This window comes from Stegastes partitus, unplaced genomic scaffold, assembly GCF_000690725.1.
Source record: "Stegastes partitus isolate 25-593 unplaced genomic scaffold, Stegastes_partitus-1.0.2 Scaffold189, whole genome shotgun sequence".
Taxonomy (NCBI): Eukaryota; Metazoa; Chordata; class Actinopteri; family Pomacentridae; genus Stegastes; species Stegastes partitus.
Window position 1 is genome coordinate 116,428 of NW_007577920.1, and position 15,285 is coordinate 131,712.

The 15,285-nt window shown below is 40.1% G+C and overlaps 2 protein-coding genes across 2 annotated transcripts in view; one reads left to right on the forward strand and one right to left on the reverse strand.

The window, feature by feature from the left end:
* Positions 1-1,699: 1,699 nt before the first annotated feature.
* On the reverse strand, positions 1,700-8,449 carry tmx2b (thioredoxin-related transmembrane protein 2b). Its single transcript, XM_008280260.1, has 8 exons — positions 8,155-8,449; positions 6,922-6,982; positions 6,508-6,621; positions 5,571-5,647; positions 5,350-5,456; positions 5,184-5,249; positions 4,896-5,025; positions 1,700-4,430 (listed from the first exon to the last, which is right to left on the reverse strand). The coding sequence occupies exons 1-8, from the start codon at positions 8,341-8,343 to the stop codon at positions 4,251-4,253; spliced, it is 924 nt and encodes a 307-aa protein (XP_008278482.1). The 5' UTR covers positions 8,344-8,449; the 3' UTR covers positions 1,700-4,250.
* Positions 8,450-13,810: 5,361 nt separating this feature from the next.
* The window catches only part of tesk1a (testis associated actin remodelling kinase 1a), a 23,262-nt gene continuing 21,787 nt past the window's right edge, over positions 13,811-15,285 (forward strand). Inside the window, exons 1-2 of the mRNA XM_008280261.1 lie at positions 13,811-13,959; positions 14,435-14,967. Coding sequence (XP_008278483.1) covers positions 14,761-14,967 — 207 coding nt within the window. The 5' untranslated portion in view covers positions 13,811-13,959; positions 14,435-14,760. The remainder of the gene's footprint in view (positions 13,960-14,434; positions 14,968-15,285) is intronic.

A 15,285-nucleotide genomic window follows, 5' to 3' on the forward strand; every position in this document is an offset into this window, starting at 1 on the left:
AAATTAAAAAGAGAGAACATAGATATTGCATTTGTGAGACTCATATGACAGGGACAAAACATGAAAGACTTAAAAGACATGACTTTAAATATATGTTCTCTTCATCTAATGGATCAAAACATACAAGAAGCGTTGTTATATTGATATCTGGTAAATTAGTGTACTAGCGTAGATCTACCAGTAAAGATAGAGAGGCTAGATTCATTCTTATAAAAGGAAGTGTGTGAACAGAAATCTGTTTACACTATACAATGTGTATATTCCTCCTGGCTCTAAACCAGAATTTTATATACAAATATTGGACAGGATTGCGACAGAAGCACAAGGTACCCTGCCCTAAGTCAGCTGGGATAGGCTCCAGCACCCCCGCGACCCTAGTGAGGACTAAGTGGTGTATAGAGAATGGATTTTAGCATCACTTTGAATCACATTAATCACTTTTTAAAGAGAGATTTTCTTATTTTTCTCCACTTCATTTAACATATTCAAGAGTAGATTATTTCCTACGATTTGGAACGGATATCAGTAGCGTGCAAAACTGCCATATTGGAACTATGGATACTTCTGATCACTGCCCTTTATACCTGACTCTAACACTGATGCATGAAAAGAAACTTACACACTGGAGAAAAGTTTGTAAAAAGAAATATCAGATTATCTAGAAATTAATAAACGGAGAGGTGTCTCCAAGTATATCGAAATATATTTAGCTCTTCAAAATGTAAAAGAACATCATACTCCAAATATTCAAGCAAGATGGGAAGCAGAGGGTAACATTACAATAACACTGGAAGAGTGGGGCAGAATCTGTAGACAACAACGGTCAATGACGAGTTCCCCCACCTGGAGAGAATTCAGCTGGAAGGATGTGACTCGCTTCTTCTGCACTCCAGCACAGACAATTAAATATTCCAATCAGACTGCCTGCTGGAGATTGTGTGGAGAGACTGTGGCAAATCACTTCCATATGTCCTGGAACTGTCCCTCTGTGGCTCCATTTTGGCAAAGTGTTCACAGAGTCCTGGAGGCAGTTGTTGAGAGGAAATTTCTTTTTGATTTTAAAATGACGTACCTATGCGATTTAGAACATATTAATTTATCCAAGAGTGATACATACCTGTTAAAGGTGCTGTTAGTTTGATCTGGTTTACAATATATATATACACAATGGAAAGAATAACATTTAAATTAAGAACTCAATTTGATATATTTGAAGGAAAATCGGTGAAGATGGCTTACTCATGTGTCGACTTTTAGGCCTGATTTCATGTCACATAAAAGTATATTTTTCGATGCGAGGAATTGATATGTGAAAGCAAAGATGCTACTAGCCCATTTTTAAAATCATTTAAATTTTTATTATTACTTATTCTTTATATATATATACACAGGTGAACTTATACATTTGTGTATAGTTTTGTCATGAGATGGATCCTCCCTTTGCCGAGTGTTATTGTCCTTATATGTTTCTGTTCCTAAAAATGAACCCGATAAAAAAGAAAAAAAAAATGGTGTAGTTCAGGTTGCTTTCAATCCATCCACATTTGTGTTGCTGTCTCTTAGTGCATTTTTTCCAAATGACCAATGAAAGGGCAACAAAACTATATAATTTATATATTTCTCTTGATTTTTATACGTGTAATCTAAGTGATAAGGAAATCCAACTATTGTTTGAAAAATAAAGAGAACATCAGAACTCTTCATGGGCACATTGTTTTATTACATGAATAACAAAACAGACCAGACTTTTCTTTTACAACAACTCCTCCAATCATGAAGAGCAGAAATACACAAATCTAAATGCAGCTGGAATGAAATGCAACATGACACAGGTAAAATCTATTTCAAAATATAAGTATGTACAGACACACAATACAAAACAAAAAAACAGGCGGAATAATACAGGAATCAGGAGTAAACTCAGTGTCTTCAAAATGCAAAGTTAACAGTATTTTAAAAATGTTCCCAAATGCCTCAAAAACAATGTTTATATGGTCAAAAAGAGAAGAAGCAGCAGCTTGCCAGGAAACAGACATTTTGGCAATTCGTATATTAAATGCAATTTATTAAAAACAGACAAAGCTGTGTCAATCTGTCAGATAATCCTGGAATGTGAGGTCATCTCATCCTCTGGAAATATGCGCTCAGTTTATCACTATGCTAAATACAGGTTCACAGCAAAAAGGCTTTGTTCAGTGCTTGCTCAATGTGTTCGATGAAATTTGATTGGCTACCATGACTCTGATTGAAAACTAGAGCTTGTGGGAGGCTTTGTGGCTCCATCCAGAGACTTAAATACTCAGGTTAAACTTTTGATGTGTTCCAGTTAACACAGATTTTAATAGGTTTTTCTGTTGACAATCACAGTTTCTCAAAACCATGCTTGGGACCTGGTGTGGGATCACTTACAATAAAGTTGGGGTTGTGGATGATTTGTGACCGATAATAGAGAATAGGTTAGAGCTTTTAGCCTGCAGTTGTGAGGTTGAGGTAAATGTTCATGTCAGCATGCTTAAACAAGTCATGACAGTAACTGTCATACCATGTTGTTTACCAACTCTTACATTATAAGCTCATCTCATTTCCCTATTTTTAGCCTTCTCATCTTCTCTGTCCTCCATCCTGTTGCTTGTGACCCACACATGTATGTCAGTGCAACACTTTAAAGGATGTTTCAATTCCTAAAATGCATCTTGAGGAGTGAGAAGAGAGGTGGCTTGCAAAAAGGACCTTTGAATAAGGATTAACAGAATGTACTGATTTATCCTTTGAAGAAGTCTATTCTGTGCCTGTGATGATATACATGGGGTGTGACACAGCTGGCACATTCAAACCATGTTGGGCGCAATCATAAAATACAGCAGCAACCTGCAACACAACAATGGACAGATGATGCCGCTGTGCCACATGTCATTTCTAATTATTGCTTTGAAACAACTGCTTCGAGGTACGGATGTCTCGTTTTGTTAAACACCTGTTACCTCGTGTCTCTTCCTAGCCTAATCCGCTAGCATCACTGGTGGGAGGCATGAAGACTCAAAGAGAGGAGTTGACGAGAGGAATCAAGAATGTATTAACGGAAATGAGCAGAGTGGCTTGTTGTTTACCGTGTCAGCTATCTTGAGCAAAGACAAACTGAAAGCAGAACTGGCTGACCGACTTTGCTGTCCCCAGAGCCACACTGCTAAATGCTAAACGACTAAAAATGATATACAGTTTCATTCAGTATTACCTTTAAAGTGTTAGAAGATTTTGAATCTGTGAAATAGCCAACAATGAAAGAAATAAACCTTGGTACCAAATCTGATCATCCTACTGATTTCCATCCCTCCACCCCCCTCCCTTCCCTCGCTCACTGCTGCTGTATAAAGAACTGTTTTAGTCATAACTTCTCATTACAAACTGCGTATTAAACGCTCTCTGCTGCGTTCTTGGATACATGTTAAATATATAGCACTGCTGCTTGTGCGTGTCTATCCATTAATGTGTCGGTGGTGTTCATGCACGTGTGAACCGCTCCCACATTGAAGCATTCATTCAAAAGCAAAACCACCAGGAGCCTGAACGTACCGTTGAACACTGCCATGAATTGTCAAAAACAGCCTGTTCTGTGTGTCCCGCTGAGTTATACTTTATTTTATAGGAAGACACAGCTAAAATCATAAGTAAGAGTAAAAATAAAAACTAATCTGAATTAAATTAGTAGCATAAAAATCTAAATTAATGAAGTATCATCACATTCACTGCTCCCTTCGCAGGCCCTTAGACTTCACTGCAGAAATATGCTGTGTCGATTCTGCACAACACAGTTCCAGGCCTGATGCTGATGTACTGGAGAATTTTATAGCATTAGCACCCCCATCAAAAGCTGGTTGACTGTGTCTCAGTTTTCTCCTCCATTAAAGTGTACACTGTTACTTGTTCTTTCATTTTGTTTTAAAGAGAAAACAGACTATGTTACTCTGGCTGAAACCAGTGTTAAATTACTGGATTAAAAGAGATTAGTGTTACGATGTGCAAAAGCACTGTGCTAATTTAATTTTCACTCAACATGAACGTGAATGCTGTACTTCTGCTGTTCATTCTTGCCACACCACTAAATAATACGTCCGGGTAGTTTGCAAGGCAGATTCACAAGTGAACAAACTGAACACTTAGAGGAGGAGCATGAAGACAAGCTGGAGAGGGAGTTAGCTGACCTGGACCAACATGTTTCATCCAGAAGTCCAAGCTGAGAGCTACAAATCATCTTATTTGTCCTTCTTGGATTCAGTATCGTTCACTTGGAAATCGGCTCCGGGCTGCTCTGGCTCCTCCTCCTCAGGCACCGGGGGGAACTGGGACTGGCTGACCTTGTCTCCTTTGGTCTTGATGACCTTCTTGGACTTCTGGTAGAGCTCGTTCAGGTTAAACTCTCTGATGATGTTCTCCTAATGTAGAGACACACAGGACGGAGATGGTTATTGACGAGTTCATTTGAATTTGATGATTGAAAGGGGAAATGAAAAGGGGAGTGTTTTTAGCATTGGTAGTGCCAAAATACACTTGGTTGGTTGCTTCTGTTTGGTAGGGCAGCACAGTGAAGCTTTTCTGAACCACATTTAGCAAATTCCTGTTGAAATGGAGAAAGCTAAAATTGACAAGACCACTGTAAACCCACTGGCATATACATTTAAACCACTAAGACGTGGAAACCGTGCAATGGTTGCTTCAACTCACTGCTTGCCATTACGGTTATTTGTTCCTTTTTTCTTTTTTTTTACCATGACCACATCACAAGAATATAGTTTGAACGAGTAAACTGAGGTTAGCTGTACAGCGCATATCATTCGTTGAATTGTAAATGTATTCTCAGACAAACAGTTGCAGATGTTGAGTGTACCATCCAGTCTGACCTCAGTGAAGCTCCAGGATACAGCTCTGCCCTTCTTGTCCACCTGTGGGCGCCGCATCACCTCCTTCCCTGCCTGGAACAACACCAAGGATGGAAGTTGCTTTGACAATGGAGACGCTGACACCTTGTACCTGTAGAAAATAAATAAATCCAGGCAAAATATGTTCATATTTCTAGTCAGTCTTTTCTGACAAAAAAAAAAAAAGAAAGCTCATCATCTACAAGCACTTGAGGAAACAAACTTCTTAAGGACAAAAGATGATACAAAACAGATAAATACACGTCTTACTTCTTGGAAATCTCTCCATAGCGTCCAATGTCTACTTTGCCAAACTTGAGGCCAGCACAGTTATACCTGAACCACAAGAACAGAAGTAATTTAAGTTAGTGTTGTTAATGTCACTGAGTGACTTTTATATTTGTTATGTTTACTGAGGGGATGAATAGAGCCTTACTTCAGAGAGAGGTCAGCATAGACAGAAGCAAAGGACTGGCACTCAGGAGACCAGTTAGCAAAAAATTCAACAATCCACGTCACACGACTGTCTCTGTCCAGTTCATCCTGGACACATGCATTAAACACACACAATTATCAGCTAGGATTTCAAATAAATATACAGAACGTTGATTGTGGTTAATAGCCAAACTTCCACTACAAATTTTGTCTTTTACTCACATCAATAGTTTTGTCGCTGAAGTATTTGATGTACTCTGGTCCCATGTAAAGAGGAGGCTTACAGGTCATTAAAAACACTGAAACAGAACCAACACAAGAGATATAACTTTTCTTGGTTTGTCTTTGATGACACTTGCAGATTTAGGAAAAGATTAGTCTGCTGACTTGAGCCATTTACATGACAAAGAACTCCAAACATTCTCTGGGTCTTTACCCTCCAGTGTAAGGATCTGCAACTTTTATTCATGCAAGTTGATTATCTTTGCTTGTTTACAGTAGCTGTTGTTTCTGAAATTGTGGTGGGTAGGGTATTTCCAATATTTTCTGACATTTGACACCAAGCTATTTCCTGAAAAATATTCCTAAAAATATTCAGTACCATTCTCTCATATTAGGATTCACTCTAGCCTATGGTCCAGCTGATTTTAGTTTTTTGAAGTTGTCGCCATTACTGCCATTAATTCGTAACATCTGTATTTTCCTATACGTATTTCTACAAATTTACATGTAAAACGTACCAAAACACACAGGTCCTAAAACTGTGTTCAATTCCAAGTTTCCCAGTGTTTCTTTTGCATATCGCCAAAGGAATATTTGGGTTTTAACGACTGCATTTCATTTTTCCTAGATGGAGAAAACGTCAACTAGCCAGTTAAAAATTTAATCTTTAACTGCATTTGATCATCATGTTGGTGTGGCTCAGTGATTTCCAAAAACAGCTGGTCACTGAACATTACTTAAAACTGGAAGAAATCATGTCTTTGTTAAGGAGTATTTTCAGCAACTGATTAATCCCCATTTGATGCTCAAGTGAGCATTTCCAATGTGGGGTTAGGTAAAAAAAAAAAAAAAAAGGTTTCTGGACAAAAATAGCACAGAGGAATAAGATCACACTTGGGTGGCATCACAGTATTAAGGTATCAAAGACTGAACTGACCTATGCAAAGTGTTAGGTAGAGTAGTCCCATCCTGATGTCCAGTCTGAAGAACAGGATCACATTGGCCACTTTGCTGAACAGAATGATGTTCCCCACATGTTGCTCCACAGTTACTGACATGGACAGATACAGAGACACGTTCATATATTTGACTAAACTCGACAAAAACCATCTATATAAGCAGAAGATAATAATGTCTGTTTATCAATTACGTCATTTGCTAGGAAGGAATTGTCTAAAATACACTCCATATGGAATTTGAAGGATCAGTATTTTCTAAGTAAAGATAACTGTTATTCAGGTCCCTACAATGTATTTTATAGGCCTAAAACAGACATCAACACAATGTTCGTCTATCCTTGAGTATGATGTTATTGCCAGTTCTGAAGAAAAACAAAAAAACATTTACTTACTTGCTCGTCGGTTCTTCATCATTACAATGGCACTGAGAAACATAAGGATCTCTACCTCCCTCTGAGAACACAGACATAAAAACTGTTAACCGTGGTCAGCCCCATGAACCTGTTCCAGCCTTCGAGGATCATGCAAACATGTTGTGATCCAAAACTTCAACATTCAACTCATTTTCACAGTTTTCAAGCTGAAAAATAAAGATGGTTAGTGTAATGGATTACTACTGTGGACAGAAGTGACAGCATTGTGGGCACCATAAAATCAAGCCTGTGAAAAACTTCTGACACCCCAGCTAGAAAATGTGTCAGTACGGGGACCTAAAGCATGGAGGCAACACAGAATGATGCACAACATTTCTTGATGGATTACTAATTTACACATGTATTAAAACATGCTGAGGTTAATTGGTGATTCTAAATTGTCCGTAGGTGTGAATGTGAGTGTGCTTGGTTGTCTGTCTCTAAGTGTAGCCCTGTGATAGACTGGTGACCTGTCCAGGGTGTCCCCTGCTTTCACCCTAATTTAGCTGGAATAGGCTCCAGCCCCCTGTGACCCTCGTGAGGATTAAGTGAGGTATAGATAATGGATGAATGGATGGATGGATGGATGTGTATTATGTGAGTGTGCGTTTTGTATTTTTAAATCAGCTGTAGCTTGAGGGCTTTGAAAAGAAAAACGCTTTGCTATAACCATACTCCACAGAGCCTGAATGGAGGACGTTGAACACTGCAGCAGGTGTGCACATATCAACTTGCAAGCATCCCCTTCAATAGAATTGTAGCTTTAATTAGCTGACCAGTGTTCTCTCTGGTGTGACAATGGTACAGCCAATGAAAAAAGACTAAAACATTTAGCTCAGGTCAAGTAGCTAAACCGATCCTGAATAGTGTAATAAAACAACGCTTGTTATTGTTTTAGTACGCTTATTTCTAGATCTGTGTGCGGTAAGTAATATAATACCGTCATTACTTGTAGTGAACATAAATGAAGACTTGTGACATGTGCATCTCTACCAGTAAGCCAAACAACATAAACTTCCGTCTTGTGCCCGTTGTTCGGCCTGTCATTCATTCCACAGCTCAGAGCTGAGATGCTAATGTCGTCTGGAGCGTCCTACCAGCTCTGTCCCATGATTCACACTCAGTCTATTCACTGAGCTAACTAGCTAACTAGCTGGCTAGCTGATATCAAATTCGAAAAAGCAACTGGACTTAGTGGCATTTTCTACGAACCCAGTCGAAGTCGCAGGAGTTGCCGTCCTCTCGCTGTGTGGCCAGATGGTCGCAGATTCCAGGCGTTTTGCGGACAGCCAGAAACGCTATAGACATGAAGAGAGAAGCTACATAATAGGGCTTCAGCAGCCACTTGTACACCTGCGGGAGATGGTACAGGAAGGCGAATAACGGCGTTAGTAATGCCATTTTCTAATTAACTATCGTACTCCTACTAAGACGGACACTGTAAACCCCGCATAGACCGCAGCGGTCACTGATGAAGCCGTTAGCTTAATATGAATGTCTTGACGCCAGGCTAGCTAGCGCTTTATTTCCGTGAAGGTAGCCGAAAACCCAACTTCCGGGTTAAAAAGTAAAACTATTCATGGCATGTTTTTCATTCTGTTACCTTTACATGCTTTATTGCTATGTTATTTGCTTAAATAATATAAGCATAATTTTCCTGTCCCAAACACACATTGCTTTTTAACATATAGCTAGAAGAAGCGGGGTCCTGTGTGACGGTGGGTAACTCTGGGTAACTTGGTTCAGCTTTGGTGTGTGCAGTCGGCAAAACGGGAAAGAGATCGTGATTTAAAGGGGCAGAATGATCTGTGGAGGTCAAACAGGACGAATGAGCTGCAGGCATGCCGATTGATCACAGAGATCTCGCACAATCACTAAAAAGAATAAAGGATTCACAAATGTGTTGGTGAGTTGTAGACAGGATTAATGTCTGACACAGTTTCATAAATGTGGATAGAAAAGAACGGAGACTGGTTGCTCAGCATTGTAAGTTAAATTTCTTCTGACATTTCAGTCCCTTTAACACAAGTCCCTCTCCAGTTGTTGATTTAACCTCTAAAAACCCATATGTGTTTGTCAGTTACATGTTCTCAAGTTTATTCTGTGAAAAATGATTCCTTTCTGCCTCAAAATGACTCTTCTATAATGTGTAGATCTATACAGTCCTCCCACTTCTCTCCATTCACTCGTTCTCCACTGGCTGCAGCTCCAGCACACCAGCTCACCGAACACTCTGCTCACTATACAACTACTTTATATGTTACAGGGTCCCTGATGCAGCAGTGGTTGTGGGTCAAATATATATGCATTATTGTATTTGTATTACATAATGCACCATATATATATTTATTTTATTGTTATTATATGCATTGTTATAATTACACACATTTTAGCCTGCCTCTCGGTTGTGGAACCTTTGCTGGGGGGGTCCTGGTACCCCTGTGTACACGTTTAGCCCCCCACCCCGTACAATCACTGAGCTTTTCCCACCTCACCTCTCCCCTTTTGTTCATGTGTTCTGTATGAGAGGTAAGCGAGATTGTGTTGTTGTAATTTGTGTGGTTTGATGTAATATAATTCTACTTGTGGGTTCACTTTCCCAGTCTAATATGTTTATGTATTATTTAATTTCTGTAGGGGTACAGATTTTGTGAACTGACGTAAGCTCTTGTATGTGTTCCGTCTTGTATTGTACATCTACTGTAAATGCATTGAATACCTCCCGCCTTACGTGCCCTTTTGTTCATCTGTTCTGTACGAGAGGGGTGCAGATTTTGTGAATTGACAGAAGACCTGTGTTTTTTTTTATCAGCTGTCAAGCTGTCAAGGTCAGTAATAAACGGAAATCACCTCCAAAAGAAAGTCTATGCCTCAGCTTTGAAAACACAGTGCAGAGAACTGAATCCACCGGTTACATATACTACACCATGGCAAGCTGTAGCATTGTAGTAATTCAGCCACACATATTTGAGTCAGAATCCAATTCTGAAGAGGAAGAAGAATGCAGAAAACCTCACCTTTTAAGCTGACAGGATTGGTTGTTTGGGTTTGTTGTGCATGAAACCCTGGAGGTCTGAATCTGTGTTTCTGAGTACACTGCAGTTTCAAGATCAAACTAATCAGCCATGGTGTTTACTGTTTATGTCACTAATAAGGTGTCTTCCAGCATGTGTTTTTTTTAAAAAAAGGAAAATAAAACACCATATGGACATGTTAACATAGTAATAACAGTAGTAGAAATAACTTAAGTGTACAAAATATTTGACAGTACAGAAAGACTGCTCTGATTCTCCATGAATCTAACAGTGTAGATAAAATCAATGCAGGACTTTCACATTGACTGGAAATCACAATATGGGTGGAAATGAGCTGCTTGGCAGAGGTCTGCGCTCTCCGAGTGTTTTTCTAGTTATAACTGTGCTACCGCTTTATAAATAGCACTAATTATTTTTTAAGTGACATAAATATTAGGCTTATTGTTTATTGTTTGACTATTGTGACAGTGGATCATAATCTTTGTTGTATTACTTTAACAAGTGTAAATAAATGCAGAAATCTCTTAAAAGTGCCAACTTTGTAATTGGGTACATGCTTTAAAGCAGGCATGGGCAAACTACTGCCCCTGGGCCTAATACGGCCCTTTGTGCTTTAAAATCTGGCCCGCCGAATGTTCCATAATTCACCACATAAGTCATGTCACTGGACTGAGACCTGCTCACTACGAATCTTCTGGCTGCTCTTAAAAGAATAATCTCAGTTTCTCCTCTTCAGGCATACACCTTCTTCATCATGTTACCAAACATACTCTAACCGGGTACATCAGGACACTGCAAGAAGGTCAGCTGTTACATGAGCTGAACTGTTTTGTGTGATTTAACAAGTATCTTAGAGCATAAAGATCAGTTATTTGTTTCTAAACTTGTACATTTTCTTATGGTAGATCCTGTGGGTAAAGTTTCTTAGTCACTTGGATACCTTTACATGCACACTCCACCATGATAACATACAATCAAAGATCAACTATGGCTCTGAGAGAACAAACCAAAGCATGATGTCATCCTAATCACACATCATTGACATCGCTTTTAAGGTTTGATTATATTGTCAGAAAGAATCAATTATGAGGTTAGTTGCATATTCTCATGATTTCACAGCCCAGCGTCAAACACATGTAGTTGTGTTCAAAATGATAGCAGTCCAACATGACTAACCAGATCGGCCACTGTTTTTGGTAGAAATTATATTATCACATGGCAAATAATTTACCAGTAGGTGTAGTAGAGACACAGTAACCAACAGACCCAACATTTATGATATACATCCTCCTGAGTCTGTGTGATTGATTAATTAATTGAAAGGGGTGTGTTCAAAATAATAGCAGTGTGGAGTTCAATCAGTGAGGTCAGTCATTGTGTAGAGAAACAGGTGTCATTCAGGTGGCCCTTGTTTAAGGTTAAAGCCAGCACATGTTGTACATGCAATTCTCTCTGAAAACCTGAGGAAGATGGGCTGTTCCAGTCACTGTTCAGAAGAACAGCGTGCTTTAAGTAAAATGTTGATTGAAGAGGGGAAAACGTATAAAGACGTGCAGAAAATAATAGGCTGCTCAGCTAAAATGATCGCCAATGTTTTGAAATGGAAAGCAAAACCAGAGAGACGGAAGACTACCATTCAAATGGATCGAACAAGAGCCAGAAAGGCAAAGACTCAGCCAATGATCAGCTCCAGGGAAATCAAAGATGGTCTAAAGTTACCTGTGAGTACTGTGACAATTAGAAGACGCTTGTGAGAAGCTAATCTATAGGCAAGAAATCCCCACTGTTAAGAAATAAAAAAAAAAAAAAAGACGTGCTGAAAAGGATACAGTTTGTCAAAGAACGTATTGACTGGTCTAAAAAGAAATGGAGAAACATTTTGTGGACTGATGAAAGTAAGATTGTTCTTTTTGGGTCCAAGGGCCACAGACAGTTTGTCAGACGACCCCCAAACACTCAATTCAAGCCACAGTGAACTGTGAAGACCGTGAAGCATGGTGGAGCAAGCATCATGATACAGGGCTGTTTCTCTTGCTATGGTGTCGGGCCTATTTATCACATACCAGGGATCATGGATCAATTTGCTTATATCCATATACTTGAAGAGGTCATGCTGCCTTATGCTGAAGAGGAAATGCCCTTGAAATGGGTGTTTCAACAAGACAACAACCCCAAACACACCAGTCAGCGAGCAGCATCTTGGTTCCAGACCAACAAAATTAAGGTTGTGGAGTGGCCAGCCCAATCCCCAGACCTTAATCCAATAGAAAACTTGTGGGGTGACATCAAAAATGCTGTGTCTGAGGCAAAACCAAGAAATGCAGAGGAACTGTGGAAGGTTGTCAAATCATCCTGGGCTGGAATACCTGTTTACAGCTGCAAGAGTTGATCGACTCCATGCACCACAGATATCAAGCAGTTCTCAAAAACAGTGGTTATACAACTAAATATTAGTTTAGTGATTCATAGGAATGCTAAATCGTAACATTTTTTTTAGTTTATTGACAAACTATTTGAGTTTGTAATGAAAAATGCAAGCACTGCTATTTTTTTTGAACAGCCCAATATCATTTTCCTTCATTTTCTAAAAAGTAATTAAAATATTAATACATTTTCTTCATGTTTTGATGTAAAATATAATGTGCAGTGTTCCCAATAAATGGAAATAAAAATATTATAAGGATTTTGAGCTTCACTCATGTTTTAAAAAACACTGCTATTATTTTGAACACAACTGTGTGATCCTAGTGACTCAGTCATGATATGCAGCAGTTATCAGGAGGTATGGGACAAGCCATAGTATCACTCATCAAAGCTGCAGTGGTCATGAACAGTGCACTACTTGCTCAAACTAACTGTAAAAAACAGACGGGTTAGTACTTATTAGTGGGGTTACAAAAACCCTTGCCTGCTCTTTGTCACAAACATGCACAATGAAACTTTATTAAATAACATGACAAGAAACCTGATGAAAATTGGGAATACATTCTTTGGTCAGAGGAAACTAAGACACATTTGTTTGGCCTAGATTGGGTCCAGCATGTTTAACACAAATCTAGCCAGGACAAATACAATGAAAGCATATCTTGACAGAAGTAAGAGGAGGTGATATGAGGCTGCATGAGTGCAAAAGGTGCTGGGGAGATGATATTTATAGATGGCACCATGAGTCCCTGTGGACATACCAAAATACTAGCTTGAAAGAAAAGGAATATCCTGGCATGATTCAACAATCCAAGTCACACTGCCAAAATCATGTAAGACTCTCTGAAGAAGAAAAAGGTGAAAAGTATGACATGTCCAAGTATGTTGTCTGACTTGAATTCAGTAGAACACCTATTTTAAAGTGAAGGTAGAGCAGAACAGCCCCTCCAACAAAGACCAGCTGTCTGTTAAAAAGTCTATAAGGAACAGGAGAACATCTCTCTAGGAATTAGTGTGACACTAGTATCCTTCATGCTGAAGAGGATTGAGTCTGTCTTCCAAAATAAAGGAGGACTTACCAAATATTGAAAAAAATATTGATCTGACTCTCAGTAATGACTTTTTTGCATTGAGTTCCTACTGTGGGGCCTGTATTTTTTTATTATAGGACATTTAAACTGTTGGTTTTTAGTTTACCGTAAGAGCAATATCTTATGGTTCAACTCGGAATTCAGGCAATTACTGTAAGCCATGCAATTATGAATCATTTGAACTTTGTATTCTACAGAGGTGAACCCTCGTCTGTTTTGTACTGCGCATGTGCATCGTGCTTTTATTATGAATTCCCAAACAGGAACTGCTGCACATCACTCTCTTGTCTTGACTCCGGCTGCTTCATTAAGATGGCTTTCCCAACGAGCGGCTTCAGGAGCAGGGATTCAGACAGAATTATCAGAAGTAGACGCCGCCGAGGTGCACGGAGACATTTCTGCCTTTAGTTCACCTTCAGCAGTCGAACCGTAGGCACAGTCCAAGCGAGAGCAGCGTGGGGAGAGAGGTGAGTCGTCGACTGTGTCTCTGCAACTCGCTCCTAATTGATAGCACCAGTTATTACCAGCGGCTGTTAGGGAGAGGAAATATATAGGCTTTCGAAGTCCTTGGTTTTATTTCTAGATGTATGCATGTTTTTTACTGTACGCAGCAGTAAAGAAGTACATGGCTGAGCAAGGCCTGTAATAATGAGTAAAGCTAGCAGTCCGGTCGGGCCGTGCAGGTCGAGGTTATCTAGTGGAGGTTATGGCTTATCGCCCTGTGAGGTGATTCCTGTGGCTGCTGGCCTCATGCCTACCGAGCACAGAGCCGCAGATGGACCTGGGCCGTCTACAGAGGGGCCCTGAGATGACCAATTCCGCGTTTATGTGTGCTGTTCTTGTTCGCTGGCATATATCATTGTACTCTTCCTATAAATGTAATGTGCAGCATCAGTAAACCTGCCGGTGCAGTCCAATAATAGTCTTGTCACCCTCCCACAGGGACCGGTGTATGGACATCTCCCGGTACCGTGCAGCTGCAGCATCCATCCTCACAGCTTCCAGACTGATGGGATGACGGAGGGAACAGGGCCTCCTCACGTCCCCACATTGCGAGGAGGCATTCCAGGACCGTGGAGCATTGTGGAAGGAATCTATTGTTAGGATATTAGGTCACTGATACAACCTGCAGATGTTCTGATCTTCTGACACCATGATGGTGGGATTCACCATCACCTCGTCCCTCTGGACTGCTGTGGTCTGACAGACCTTTAGGTTCCCCTGAGGAAAACAAGAGTGCATCTGGAGCTCTTGGATCTGCCAGCACTATGGACTACCATGCTGAGTGCTGCTTTTGTGATGCAGAGGACACTCATGGCGGCCTGGATGAGCCGCCTCTTCACAGTATTCATGCACCCAACCGGATCCGCCCGTCCTCATACCGAGCCCTGAGGAGTGCTGTGTCCAGCCTGGCCCGCATCGATGACTTCTTCTGTGAGAAGATTGGTTCGGGCTTCTTTTCTGAGGTGTTCAAGGTATGTGACCCGTCTGTTGGGTCAACTGCAGCTTCTGAATGGCTGGAGTAAATGTCCACAGGTTTGTCATTATTGGGCCAAGTGTCCGAAAGTCACTGTTCGGTCAGCACTGTTTGGAACACAAAACCCTCACATGATGCTGTAGTGTCTTTAGTTCAGTGATTACCATATAGCCTATGGGATATTATTTTTTGACTGGAACTTGTCTGGATTAACCTCCTGTGGTTGATCACTGTTGGCCCGTCAGTTTAATTATTTTCGCAGACACTCAGAAACTAACCAGTACACTAGATCTGTCCTGATAAGATAAGATAAGAT

What these genes read in the sequence shown, in the direction of transcription:
- tmx2b (XM_008280260.1), bottom strand. Translation starts at nt 8,343, where the DNA reads ATGGCATTACTAACGCCGTTATTCGCCTTCCTGTACCATCTCCCGCAG. An exon ending in TATGCTGACCTCTCTCTGAA is followed by an intron (nt 5,250 to 5,349) that starts GTAAGGCTCTAT and finishes CTTGTGGTTCAG; the next exon opens with GTATAACTGTGCTGGCCTCA. An exon ending in TATGGAGAGATTTCCAAGAA is followed by an intron (nt 5,026 to 5,183) that starts GTAAGACGTGTA and finishes TATTTTCTACAG; the next exon opens with GTACAAGGTGTCAGCGTCTC.